General features: G+C 40.5%; 1 protein-coding gene across 6 annotated transcripts in view; it reads right to left on the minus strand.

Annotated features, from left to right (window-relative positions):
• The window catches only part of KDM6A (lysine demethylase 6A), a 287092-nt gene that overhangs the window by 143035 nt on the left and 130906 nt on the right, over positions 1–13151 (minus strand). For 4 of the 6 annotated variants that reach the window (XM_050936462.1, XM_050936460.1, XM_050936461.1 and 1 more), the window contains exon 5: positions 5605–5663. The exons of 1 other annotated variant lie outside the window; for it this stretch is intronic. In XM_050936462.1, coding sequence (XP_050792419.1) covers positions 5605–5663 — 59 coding nt within the window. Of the gene's footprint in view, positions 1–4788; positions 4936–5604; positions 5664–13151 lie in introns of those variants that run through there. One more of the 6 variants, XM_050936463.1, reaches the window with a different exon arrangement.

Genomic DNA, 13151 nt, shown 5'->3' on the forward strand with positions numbered 1-13151 from the left:
TTCCAAAAAATTCTGCACCACAAATTTATGCTCACAATATTTTAAAATTCTGCAATATTCAGCATATTTTATGTCAAAATAACACAATATAATCTCTTCAGTTTCAATTATTTCAACTAGTATGTCAACAATGCAGACAACAGCAAAAAAGATACTCCTATGAGCAGAGAGTTAAAGAAACCTCTGCAACAACCCAGTTATAGTTGGGAGGTGCTGGAGTGGGCTGTGTCAAGTCCCCAGAGCCCAGACATCTGCACTCCCATCCTCCCAGAGCCCAGCAGCGGGCAACCCCCAAGCCCAGAGACCAGCACCCCTAGAGCCTTTACTCCTCCCAACTTCTTTACTGTCCTGCCAGGGGACATGGTGTGGTGTGGCCCTGCCCTTCCTCACACTTTGCCAGAGCTGGTAGGGTTTCCCAGGCCCTCTCCCATCCCTGAGAAAATGAGGATTGAAAAGCATACAGCATCCAGCCCCACCTGGATGGCTGCTCCACTCACTGCAAGCTGGGGTATGCAGAGTCCAGCAGCCCCTAGTGGTGATTAGCAATTCAACAGGGGAAACAGGGAATTCTAGGAAATTTTACATGGTGCAATGGTGCAGAATTCCCCCGGGGAGTAATGCTAGCATGATGAATTCAAGTACAAGATGTAGCACGCGCCAGAGACAGCATATCTGGTAGGCAAAGCACTAAGATAGCAGAGTCCACCAGGGAATGAATATGAAGCAGTGCCAACAACGTTTTAGCTTGAGTTTCTGAAAACAGACTATTCTCATGTGTCTAGCTCTAGAGGTGGTAACAGTGGTAGGTGGACACAATATGGCCACCCATTGCTCAGACAACACTGGGAGGCCTCTTTTCATTGCAAACACTGCCTCCCCACTCTGGTGATCTATGTAGAATTAAAAAAATATTTACTATTGATAGTGGTAGCAAGCCTAATAAACCAGTGAATAATGCTGATTTATAACAATTTCAACTTTGTTGCTCTGCTCCAAGGTGAGCAAAGGGGAATCGAACTGAAACAAGTATAGTTTCATCAATAAGTTTCACCAACAAGAAAGCATAGTACCTACCTTCAACAAGGAAGACCCGGTCAACTACAGACCAGTCAGCCTAATTTCAATATCCAAAAAGATACTGGAACAAATTATTAAACAATCAATCTGTTTAAATCTAGATGATATTAAGAAATTACAAAACATGGATTTGTCAAGAACAATTCATGCCAAATCAATCCATTTTCCCCTTCTCTGACAAAATAACTTGCCTAGTGGATGGGGGGAAAACAGTAGATGTGATATATCCAGACTGTAGTGAGGCTGCTTACATAGTCCCATATGACATTCTTGTAAGCAAATTATGGTAACATGGTCTAGGTTAAATTATAAAATGGGTGCACATCTGGTTGAAAGACAGTTCTCAGAGTAGTTATCAATGGTTTGCTGTCAAACTTGGAAATGTATCTAGTGGAATCCCACAAGAGTCTGTCCTGGGTCCAGTACTATTCATTTTTCATTAATGACTTGGATGATGGCATTGAGAGTATGCTTATAAAATTTGCAGATGACACCAAGCTGAGAGGTGTTGCAAGCATTTTGGAGACCAGTATTAGAATTCAAAACAATCTTGACAAACTGGAGAACTGGCCCGAAATCAACAAGATGAAATTCAATAAAGACCAAGGCAAAGTACTTCACTTAAAAAAGAAAAATCAAACGCACAACTACAAAATGAAAAGTAACTGGCTAGGTGCTAGTACTGCCAAAAAGAGATCTGAAGGTTAGAGTGGATCACAAATTGAGTAAGAGCCAACATTGTGATACTGTGGCAAAAAAATGCACACATCATTCTGCGATACATTAACTGGAGCATCACATACAAGACGCAGGAAGCAACTGTTCTGCTCTATTTGGCACTGGTCAAGCCTCAGGTGGAGTACTGTATTCAGTTTTGGCATCACACTATAAGAAAAATGTAAGCAAACTGGAGAGAGTACAAAAGACAGCAACAAAATGCTAAGTGGCTTAGAAACCATGGCCTATGGAAGAAAGATTGAAAGTACTGGGTATTTTTTATCTAGAGAAGAGAAGACGAAGGAGACCTGATAACAGACATCAGGTATGTTAAGGGCTGTTACAAAGGATGATGGAGATCAACTGCTCTCCATGTCAACCAAGTACAGGATGAATTGCCATTGACTTAAGCTGAAGCAAGGAAGATTTAGGTTAGCTATTACAAAAAAACTAAGTATTGATAAGCACTGGAGCAGGTTACCTAGCCAGGTTTTTTAGAACAGGTTATACAAACACTTGTCAGGGATAGTGTAAGTATTCTTTATATATTGGAAAGCCAATAAAGATATTGTAAAAAAATATTAACAGGATTTCCCAAACTGACTATTTCAATTACTTTTTAAAATGCACCTACTCGTCATTAAAGACATTGCATAAAATTACAGATGTTACCAAAAAAAAAAATCAAAAACTCTTCCTCTTCTCTTCAACCCAGCAAGACAGATACTTACCTGCAATTAACTCACTAACATCCTAATTAACCAACCCCATCTTCAAAAGCCTGTAGTCTTTGCTGCATGTCTCAGAGGCAGATGGATACTATATGCCACACAAACACCAACTGAATTGGGTGGACTTGCTGCTTTAAAAGGAACGTAGTTTGAGTGACAATTCACTCCATCTGGCAGAAGAGAGGTTTCAGGCTTGCCTTGCAATCTACATAGGACTGCAGAAGTAGAGGGACTCCTCTAATTGTATGAGTATGATTACAAAGCAGCTGGAAGATGAGATTTCCAGCTTGGGTAGACCTACAAAATCTAATGCACTCAAAATAAACATGGTAACACGGGCAGCAGTGCAGGCTAGCTGCCTGACTACGATGCCACCCAACACCCTGGGTTCACATTCAAGCAGCTAGCCCAAGCTGCCACCGATGCCTCTGCAGCCTACTTCTATTTTTAGTGTGTGAGCTTGAGCTGAGCTAGCTTTCGTATGTCTACCTAAGCTGAGGGGCCGGGGGAAGAAATCACATTTCCAATTGCTGTACAGGCATACCGTAAGTATCCTTCCACCAGCTCCAAGGATACTGTGATTCTCTCCAACGTGAAAACCCTTCACAAAGATTTTAAGAAATCAAATAAACTTTATGTGATTTCATATGTATTGTCTACACTAGACATTTTCCCGCTGTAATTACTGTTGTTACCACCAAATGCAGATTTCCCAATATGGCAACAGTAGAGCACTAGTGTGAAAAAGGTGCCAGCAACTGCCAATGTGTTAACCACATCATCTAGAGAGACTGGGAGCTAGTCTACATTTCTTCCTGTTCTATGCTCAACCTAGACCCTTTTTATCTGGCATCAGCCATATTGGCTAAGTAATAGAAGGCAACAGATTTTAAGATTCCTCTGAATCCTTTTTTGGTTTTGTCCTCACTTGGTTTAGGTTCATTCTTGTTAATCATATCAAGCCAAATTTCCAATGAGACTATCATAATAAAGTCACCAATCTAGTCTGTCAGATCCCTTGGAAACTTCCATTAATTACTTTTGTAAATTTAGGGTCTCGTGGTTGAGGGGTGAAACATTATCTATGTTGTGCAGATTGTGTAGTATGGTTCAACAGCTGCAACGTTCAAAATATCTCAGTTGCAAGATGAAACTCAATGTTTTGCTCTCACCCTTCAATGGACTTTTTAATTCAATAGCACATTTGATTTAGGAGACTCATTTCTGCATTTTGAGATGGGCACAAATGCTTTCATTACACAAATTTTACTTTAGAAAAAGCATCTGATTTTATAACTTCATATCATCAATCATTTCTTTCTTACCACTTCCCTATAACTTTAGGCATGCTAAGTCAAGTAAGTTTACACAGTATCTGGTAATTACTCAACAATCATCACCCATTTACTGTATTGATTAGCAGCTTTCACACTGTCCACAGTTAGTGTGACAAACAATCATATAATGAAGTCAACACTCAAGAAGACTGAAAAATAAGATAAGCTAGTCAGCTTTGTATAGACACATTATGGTGTGCACTGACCACTTTTCAAAAACTTTTAGATTGCAAACTAAGCTCCTATAACAGTACATTACTCTACTCATTCCCCTATTTAACACTAAATGAAAATTCATTCAATCTACTAGCCCAATACTCTCTCCAGTCACTAATGACTTCACCCATTCTCCTTCCCCGCTCAGCTTACAGACAATTCTGTCATTTTCTTCTTGTTTCCTAGTTGGGAAAAAAACCAATAAGATCACCACTTCTCTTAACTTTTTAGAATACTCATTCAGAGATACCAGTTAAGAGTCTATTGTTTCTACTATCAAAAATTTTCAAATACATTAAATTTGTGCCAAGCTCAAAAATGAACAAACCAGAAGAATAAAACACACTAAGTTGTTTTTCCCTAGAGAAACTCACTCATCTCGTAACTGTTGTTCTTTGAGATGTGTTGCTCATATCCATTCCAATTAGATGTATGCGCACCATGCGCACAGTCGTTGGAAAGTTTTCCCCCTAGCAGAACTGCTCGAGTGGGCCTCTGGAGTGGCGTCTCCATGGTAGTGAATATAGGACCATACCAAACAAGTGCCTCCTCAGTTCCTTCTTGTCAGCTACTCCAACAGAGGGGAAGGCAGATGGGTCTCGAATGGGTATGAGTAACATCTCAAAGAACAGTTACAAAAAGATGAGTAACCATTTTTTCTTAGAGTGATTGTTCATATTGATTCCAGTTAAGTGACTCCCACGCCTTACCTAAGCAGTGGGGTCGGAGTTATGGAATCACGGACTGAAGCACTGCTCTGCCGAATCATCTCTTGCATGCTGGGTAATCACGTAGTGAGCGGCAAAAGTGTGCTTTGAGGACCACGTCGCCGCCCTGCAGATCTCTTGAATTGGCACCTAGACCAGGAACACTGTTAAGTAACTACAGCTAAACTATTAAAACGACAAGACTAAACTACAAGAACCAGAGGAACACTCACGAAAGCACGCCAACACAGTTCCAATGACTGGCACAGGTGGTAAAAAGGAACTGAGGAGGCGCCGGGTCAGCAGAGTCATATATTGAGCACCATGGAGGTGCCACTCCAGGGGGCTCCACAGCCGACCCAACAGGTACTGCCAGGGGAAAAGCTTTCCGACAACTGTGCATGCGGCGTGCACACACCTAATTGGAATCGATATGAGCAATCACTCAAAGAAGAAAAATAGGTTTTCCCATAACCCAAAGGAATGGTTCCCAACCTGTGGTCCACAGATCACTAGTGCTTCACAGAAACCCATATGGTCACACTTGAAACAAAAGAGCCAGCACACCTGCTGATTCATACACTAAAGGAAACTAAATATACATTAGCTTTCTATTATGTTTTTCCATTTAAGATATTATGTTATGGTATCTTAAATGGGAGAGAGAGTACCCAGGACAATCTGTCACTTAAGATGTGATCAAGACTATGAACAGTTTTAATTCCCCTGAACAGAATGTGAGCTGGTTTTGAAACATTCACATTGTAAAAAAATACAAACAAAAACATTCTGATGAAGTCAGGATTTATTCCAACTTACCACTGAAATGCATTGTACTGGAAGTAGACCAAACCAAGGCCATATAAAAAGGCAGCATTCTGTAAGCAAAGAAACATTGTTTAAAACTCAGATGAGTAAACTTACATTAGAGAACTTCAAACCTGTATTTTTGCACATTCTTAAATGCATGGCTGATAGAAATGCTGTCTCCAATATCAGGTACTCTATTTAGGAAAGCTCTCAACATGACAGCAGGTCAAGGGGGAAGGGGAGCCAGATTTAAAAACAAATGTGGTTCACCAGAAGCCTGAACTTTCATTCCGAATTTCAGACCAAAATGCTACTTATGGAGCCATTTAATAACAAAAATATCTGAGCATTCTTACATTAATGAAACTAAAGTGGGATATTCTGTTTTGTATTAGAGGAACAAAGGGGAGGGTAGGGATGGACAGAAATCTTCATTTTAAAATGGGAAGATGAGACAAAAAATATACCATACCATACTACTATAGTCATAATTATAAATAAATACTACTACAAGTGGTATATTTAGAATATACAATTTTTGATTGCAGTATTTAAAGTACTATACTACTAAGATAAGCCTGAAATTTGGCTTAAGAAAATTCCATTTGTCACTAATACTAGGGGAAAGGCCATCCAGCTCTGACCCTGAAAAAGTAATTATATTTCTTAATCACTGATCACCAATTTATCAGTAGCTTTTCTGCAATTCACAAGTTATTAATTTATTTCCCTGCTTTGTAATACTATTTACATGGGGGGGGGGGGAAATCAACTGCACTTATGCAGTGTAATCCTTTTCTAAGAAACTTTTCTTTTTAAAGAAATTGATCCTTAGATCCCAAGGAGATAAGGCAAAATTTAAGGCTTTTTATTGGACATTTATTAAGCAAGTGTAAGTAATTTGGTAAATGATTACCACATATTTACTAAAAATTCAAAACTACACCTCTACCTCAATATAATGCTGTCCTTGGGAGCCAAAAAAAATCTTACCACGTTATAGGTGAAACTGTGTTATATCGAACTTGCTTTGATCCACTGGACTGTGCAGCACCCCCCACCCCGAAGTGTTGCTTTACCACATTATATCCAAATTCGTGTTATATCAGGTCGCGTTATATCGGGGTAGAGGTGTATTACATAAACATCACTTTTTATTATTAATTATTATGATGCAGCAATATACTCAAGTTTATCTGTATTGCAGGTTACCACCAGGTTATAAAACAGAACTTAATTATACTAACCACTACATGTTTCTGGGGGACTATCTTGAACAGTGGCTTCAAACTTTTTTTTTTTTTTTTTTTTTTTACTGGTGACCCCTTTCACATAGGAAGCAACTGAGTGCGACCTCCCCCCTTATAAATTAAAAACACTTTTTAATATATTTAACACCATTATAAAAGCTGGAGCAAAGCAGGGTTTGGGGTGGAGGTTGACAGCTCAAGACACCCGCCCCTCATAAAAACCTCACGACCCCCTGAGCAGTCCCAACCCCCAGTTTGAGAACCCCTGATCTTAAAAATGACAGGCAAGTCTATTTTTATTCATATTAATAAACCAAAACAAGCTAAATTTTGAGTCTGTATTGCAGAACATCAAGCCTGAGACCTGATGGACCAAGGAGGGCAGGAAGTTTCATAGCCAAAGATTCCTCAGGAGCATCATGTGTCTAACCTCATCCTATTTATATTAAGAGGAGATCCTTTGATTCAACAATTCAACCAACAGATATTACCACCTGTTGTGGTACCTCTAACTGAGAGGCACAATCAAGACAGAAATCCAACAAAACAGAGTACTATGTGGTATTAGCATATACTATGATGATAAATGTCTCATAAAAGAACCTAAACAGAACGTAATACCATGTAAGTGGCAGTGAGCGCTGCTAGTCCTGCTACTGTGAAACCAACTATGAGCTGTACAAAAGTATCCATTGACATTTTTAAGGTATTTTTGGCTCTCTGGTTGAAAAGGTTAAACACAACCAGGTGGACTGTGCGTTGTGTGAAGAAATACTTCCTTTTATTTGTTTTAAACCTGCTGCCTATTAATTTCATTTGGTGACCCCTAATTCTTGTGTTATGAGAACTAGTAAACAACACTTCCTTATCTACTTTCTCTACACCAGTCATGATTTTATAGACCTCAAATCATATCTCCTTTAAGCCATCTTTTTTCCAACCTGAAAAGTCCCGGTCCTATTAAAATCTCCTCATACAGAAGCTATTCCATACCACTAAACATTTTTGTTGTCCTTTTCTGAACGTTTTCCAATTCCAATATATCTTTTTTGAGACGAGGCGATCTAATCTGCACATGGATATGGGGGTACCATGGATTTATATAGAGGCAACATGATATTTTCTGTCCTATTATCTATCCCTTTCTTAACTATTCCCAGCATTTTGTTAGCTTTGACTGCCGCTGCACATTGAGTGAATGTTTTCAGAGAACTATCCACAATGACTCCAAGATCTTTTTCTTGAGTGAGTAGTAACAGCTAATTTAGACCCCATCATTTTATATGTATAGTTGGGATTATGTTTTCCAATGTGCATTACTTTGCATTTATCAACATTAAATTTCATCTGACATTTTGTTGCCCAGTCACACAGTTTTGAGAGATCCTTTTGTAGCTCTTTGCTGTCTGCCTGGGTCTTAACTATCTTTAATAATTTTGTATCATCTGCAAATTTTGCCACTTCACTGTTTACCCCTTTTTCCAGATCATTTATGATGATTTTATTCTTAGATGCCTTCCAAGCACTCTTTAACTATGAGCTGAGGAAAAGGACAAGACTGAAGTAGTGGAACAGTATATAGCACTGTGCTAGGGCAGTTGTTAAAAACATTTGGACTGAGAAAGACAGAAAAAGAAAGTTAGTTTTATTTCTTGCACTTATAGTAAACAATGTGCAAAGCACAGAATCCAACAAGCAATCCTTTATTTATTTAGCAAGTCCTATTTGTGGATATCTCAAGCTTCATAAGGCACTTCCAGCCATCTTCCATGGGAGAGGCAGTGGAGAGAGCGGAGTCTATTTGGAGGTTGAAGGAGTAGACCTCCCTGAGCAGCATATCAGACCCAGAATGCCCAATCCATGAACACAAGACAAGGAGACACCCAACCTGGGGGATGCTAGCTGGAACTCCTAAGGGGAGAGGGCAAGGCTAGTCCTAGACAAGGGATTTTGGAGGAGCCACAAGTTCCTCAGTCACTCCCACAACCTAGCATAAATTCTCCTGGGGCAGCAGGGAAACCCCAATGGGCTTCCCACTGATTGAATACAGCTCTCCTGGGGTGCTATTACAGTCAAATTGGTAGGCTGGGATCCCCTATTCAGAGGTCCACACGTAAACTATATAAAAAGTCTACCAGACCACAAAACCTGCAAGTCCTGGTGCAGAAAGAAATGACCTTCTGCGAAGATGGAGTCTGAAAGCTCATTTTATTGTGTTTGACCTAGGTATAGGCAAAGCCAAGATACAGCCTTACAAATTTTCCTTCAAACGGCTTGAGTATCTATTTCTTTAATAAAAAGGAAGAGAATGGAGGACACTATGGCTGCTTGTGGAACAGCAGCAGCAGAGCTAAGCTGTCTCCATTCTTGGGACCTCAATCAGCTCTATGCCCACTTAGCCACACCAGCTCACAGGGGCTCTCCAAACCATAGAAAACACTTTTGAGCTGGATATGATCCGTAACAGTCAAGATGACTGTATGATAAAACCCCTCTTATTTTCGCCTGCACACTAAACAGCAGGACAGAGACTACAAACCAAGCTGAGTTCTCATGAAATATCAAGCTTTGCAACCACAGGTCTAGAATAAATAGGAAACTGAGGAGGGGAAGACATGGACACATTTAGCAGTTCTGTGTATTCTTCCTGTGTCTACCTTGATGCAATCTCTCAATAATTTTCCAGGACTGTGAAAATTTAAATGGATGAAAACTAGAAAAAAGTGCTTAAAAACAAGCATTGATATTATCCATTGAAATTATTTAAAAAAAGAAAAGTGAGTTCTACCAAGCCTAGTCATACTGGATGCGTGCTAACAGCAGTGCACAGCAAGATAATAAATCAGATCTTCCAAGACCCAATCCAGTATGTTAGCCACAATATCATCCCTTCCTTTTAAGAATTAAGATTATACATTTAAAATTAAGGATTAAGAACAGAAGAATGGCCATACCGGGTCAGACCAAAGTTCCATCTAGCCCAGTATCTGTCTACCGACAGTGGCCAATGTCAGGTGCCCCAGAGGGAGTGAAGCTAACAGGCAATGATCAAGTGATCTCTGTCCTGCCATCCATCTTCATCCTCTGATGAACAGAGGCTAGGGACACCATTCTTTACCCTTCCTGGAAAATAGCCATTTATGGACTTAGCCACCGTGAATTTATCCAGTTCCCTTTTAAACATTGTTATAGTCCCAGGCTTCACAACCTCCTCAGGTAACGAGTTCCACAAGCTGACTGTGCGCTGTGTGAAGAAGAACTTCCTTTTATTTGTTTTAAACTTGCTACCTATCAATTTCATTTGGTGACCCCTAGTTCTTGTATTATGGGAATAAGTAAATAACTTTTCCTTAACCACTTTCTCAACATCACTCATGATTTTATATACCTCTATTATATCCCCCCTTAGTCTCCTCTTTTCCAAGCTGAAGAGGCCTAGCCTCTTTAATCCTTCCTCGTACGGGACCCTCTCCAAACCCCTAATCATTTTAGCTGCTCTTTTCTGAACTATCTTTTTTGAGGTGAGGAGACCACATCTGTACACAGTATTCGAGATGTGGGCATACCATGGATTTATATAAGGGCAATAATATATTCTTAGTCTTATTCTCTATCCCCTTTTTAATGATTCCTAACATCCCGTTTGCTTTTTTGACCGCCTCCGCGCACTGCGTGGACATCTTCAGAGAACTATCTACGATGACGCCAAGATCTTTTTCCTGACCCGTACTTAAATTAGCCCCCATCATATTGTATGTATAGTTGGGGTTATTTTTTCCAATGTGCATTACTTTACATTTATCCATATTCAATTTCATTTGCCATTTTGTTGCCCAATTACTTAGTTTTGTGAGATCTTTTTGAAGTTCTTCACAATCTGCTTTGGTCTTAACTATCTTGAGTAGTTTAGTATCTGCAAACTTTGCCACCTCACTCTTTACCCCTTTCTTCAGATCATTTATGAATAAATTGAATAGGATTGGTCCTAGGACTGACCCTTGGGGAACACCACTAGTTACCCCTTTCCATTCTGAGAATTTACCATTAATTCCTACCCTTTGTTCCCTGTCTTTTAACCAGTCTCAATCCATGAAAGGACCTTCCTTTTTATCCCATGACAGCTTAATTTATGTAAGAGCCTTTGGTGAGGGACCTTGTCAAAGGCTTTCTGGAAATCTAAGTACACTATGTCCACTGGATCCCCCTTGTCCACATGTTTGCTGATCCCTTCAAAGAACTCTAATAAATTAGTAAGACACGATTTCCCTTTACAGAAACCATGCTGACTATTGCTCAACAGTTTATGTTTTTCTACGTGTCTGACAATTTTATTCTTAACTATTGTTTCGACTAATTTGCCCAGTACTGACATTAGACTTACCGGTCTGTAATTGCCAGGATCACCTCTAGAGCCCTTTTTAAATATTGGCATTACATTAGCTAACTTCCAGTCATTGGGTACTGAAGCCGATTTAAAGGACAGGTTACAAACCTTAGTTAATAGTTCTGCAACTTCACATCTGAGTTCTTTCAGAACTCTTGGGTGAATGCCATCTGGTCCCGGTGACTTGTTAATGTTGAGTTTATTAATTAATTCCAAAACCACCTCTAGTGACATTTTAAATCTGTGACAGTTCCTCAGATTTGTCACCTACAAAAGCCAGCTCAGGTTTGGGAATCTCCCTAACATCCTCAGCAGTGAAGACTGAAGCAAAGAATCCATTTACTTTCTCCACAATGACTTTATCGTCTTTAAGCGCTCCTTTTGTATTTTGATCGTCAAGGGGCCCCAGTGGTTGTTTAGCAGGCTTCCTGCTTCTGATGTACTTAAAAACACATTTTATTACCACCTTTGGAGTTTTTGGCTAGCCATTCTTCAAACTCCTCTTTGGCTTTTCTTATTACACTCTTGCACTTAAGCTGGCAGTGTTTGTGCTACTTTCTATTTGCCTCAGTAGGATTTGACTTCCACTTTTTAAGGGAAGTCTTTATCTCTCACTGCTTCTTTTACATGGTTGTTAAGCCACGGTGGCTCTTTTTTAGTTCTTTTACTGTGTTTCTTAATTTGGGGTATACATTGAAGTTGGGCCTCTATTATGGTGTCTTTAAAAAGGGCCCATGCAACTTGCAGAGATTTCATTTTAGTCACTGTACCTTTTAACTTTTGTTTAACTAACCCCCTCATTTTTGTATAGTTCCCTCTTTTGAAATTAAATGCTACAGCGTTGGGCTCTTGAGGTATTCTTCCCCCCCACAGGGATGTTGAATGCTATTGTATTATGGTCACTATTTCCAAGCGGTCCTGCTATACTTACCTCTTGGACCAGCTCCTGCGCTCCACTCAGGATTAAATCTAGAGTTGCCTCTCCCCTTGTGGGTTCCCGTACCAGCTGCTCCATGAACAGTCATTTAAAGTATCGAGAAATTTTATCTCTGCATTTCATCCTGAAGTGAGATGTTCCCAGTCAATATGGGGATAATTGAAATCCCCCACTATTATAGGGTTCTTAATTTTGATAGCATCTCTAATTTCCCTTAGCATTTCATCATCACTATTACTGTCACGTGGTCGATAATAGAACCCTAATGCTATATTTTTATTAGAGCATGAAACTTCTATCCATAGCAATTCTATGGAACATGTGGATTCGCTTAAGATTTTTACTTCATTTGAATCTACATTTTCTTTCACATATAGTGCCACTCTTACCCCTGCACGACCTGTTCTGTCCTTCCAATATATTTTGTACCCCGGAATGATTGCGTCCCATGGACTGCTCTCAGTCCACCAGGTTTCTGTGATGCCTATTATATCAATCCAAAAACTATGTAAGCATGCGTCTGACTAAGTGGGTATTCACCCACGAAATCTTATACTTCAATACTTCCGTTAGTCTGTAACAGGAGTCTCAAACTCAAATGACCACGAGGGCCTCATTACTGGCACCTGCCCCCTGCCGCCTTTGGCCCCATCCCCACTCCACACTTTCCATGAAGCCCCTCCCCTGACCCACCTCTTCCCTGCCCTCATTTCACCCCCTTCCCCAAAATCCCCACCCCAACTCCTTCCCCTCCCTGCCCCCAGGGGGTGCAGAAGGTGTGTGGGGTGCGAAAGGGGCTTGGGGCAAGGAATGGGGGTGTGGGGTGCAGAACGGATGAGGGGTGAGGCAGGGGCTCAGGGCAGGGGGCTGGAGTGCAGGAGGGGTGCAGCAGGGGGTCAGGGCAGGGGATCGAGGTGCAGGAGGAGTGCAGCAGGGGGCTCAGGGGAGTGGGTTGGGGTGTGGGATGCGGCAGGGGGCTCAGAGC

This window comes from Gopherus flavomarginatus, chromosome 1, assembly GCF_025201925.1.
Source record: "Gopherus flavomarginatus isolate rGopFla2 chromosome 1, rGopFla2.mat.asm, whole genome shotgun sequence".
NCBI classification, from domain to species: Eukaryota; Metazoa; Chordata; order Testudines; family Testudinidae; genus Gopherus; species Gopherus flavomarginatus.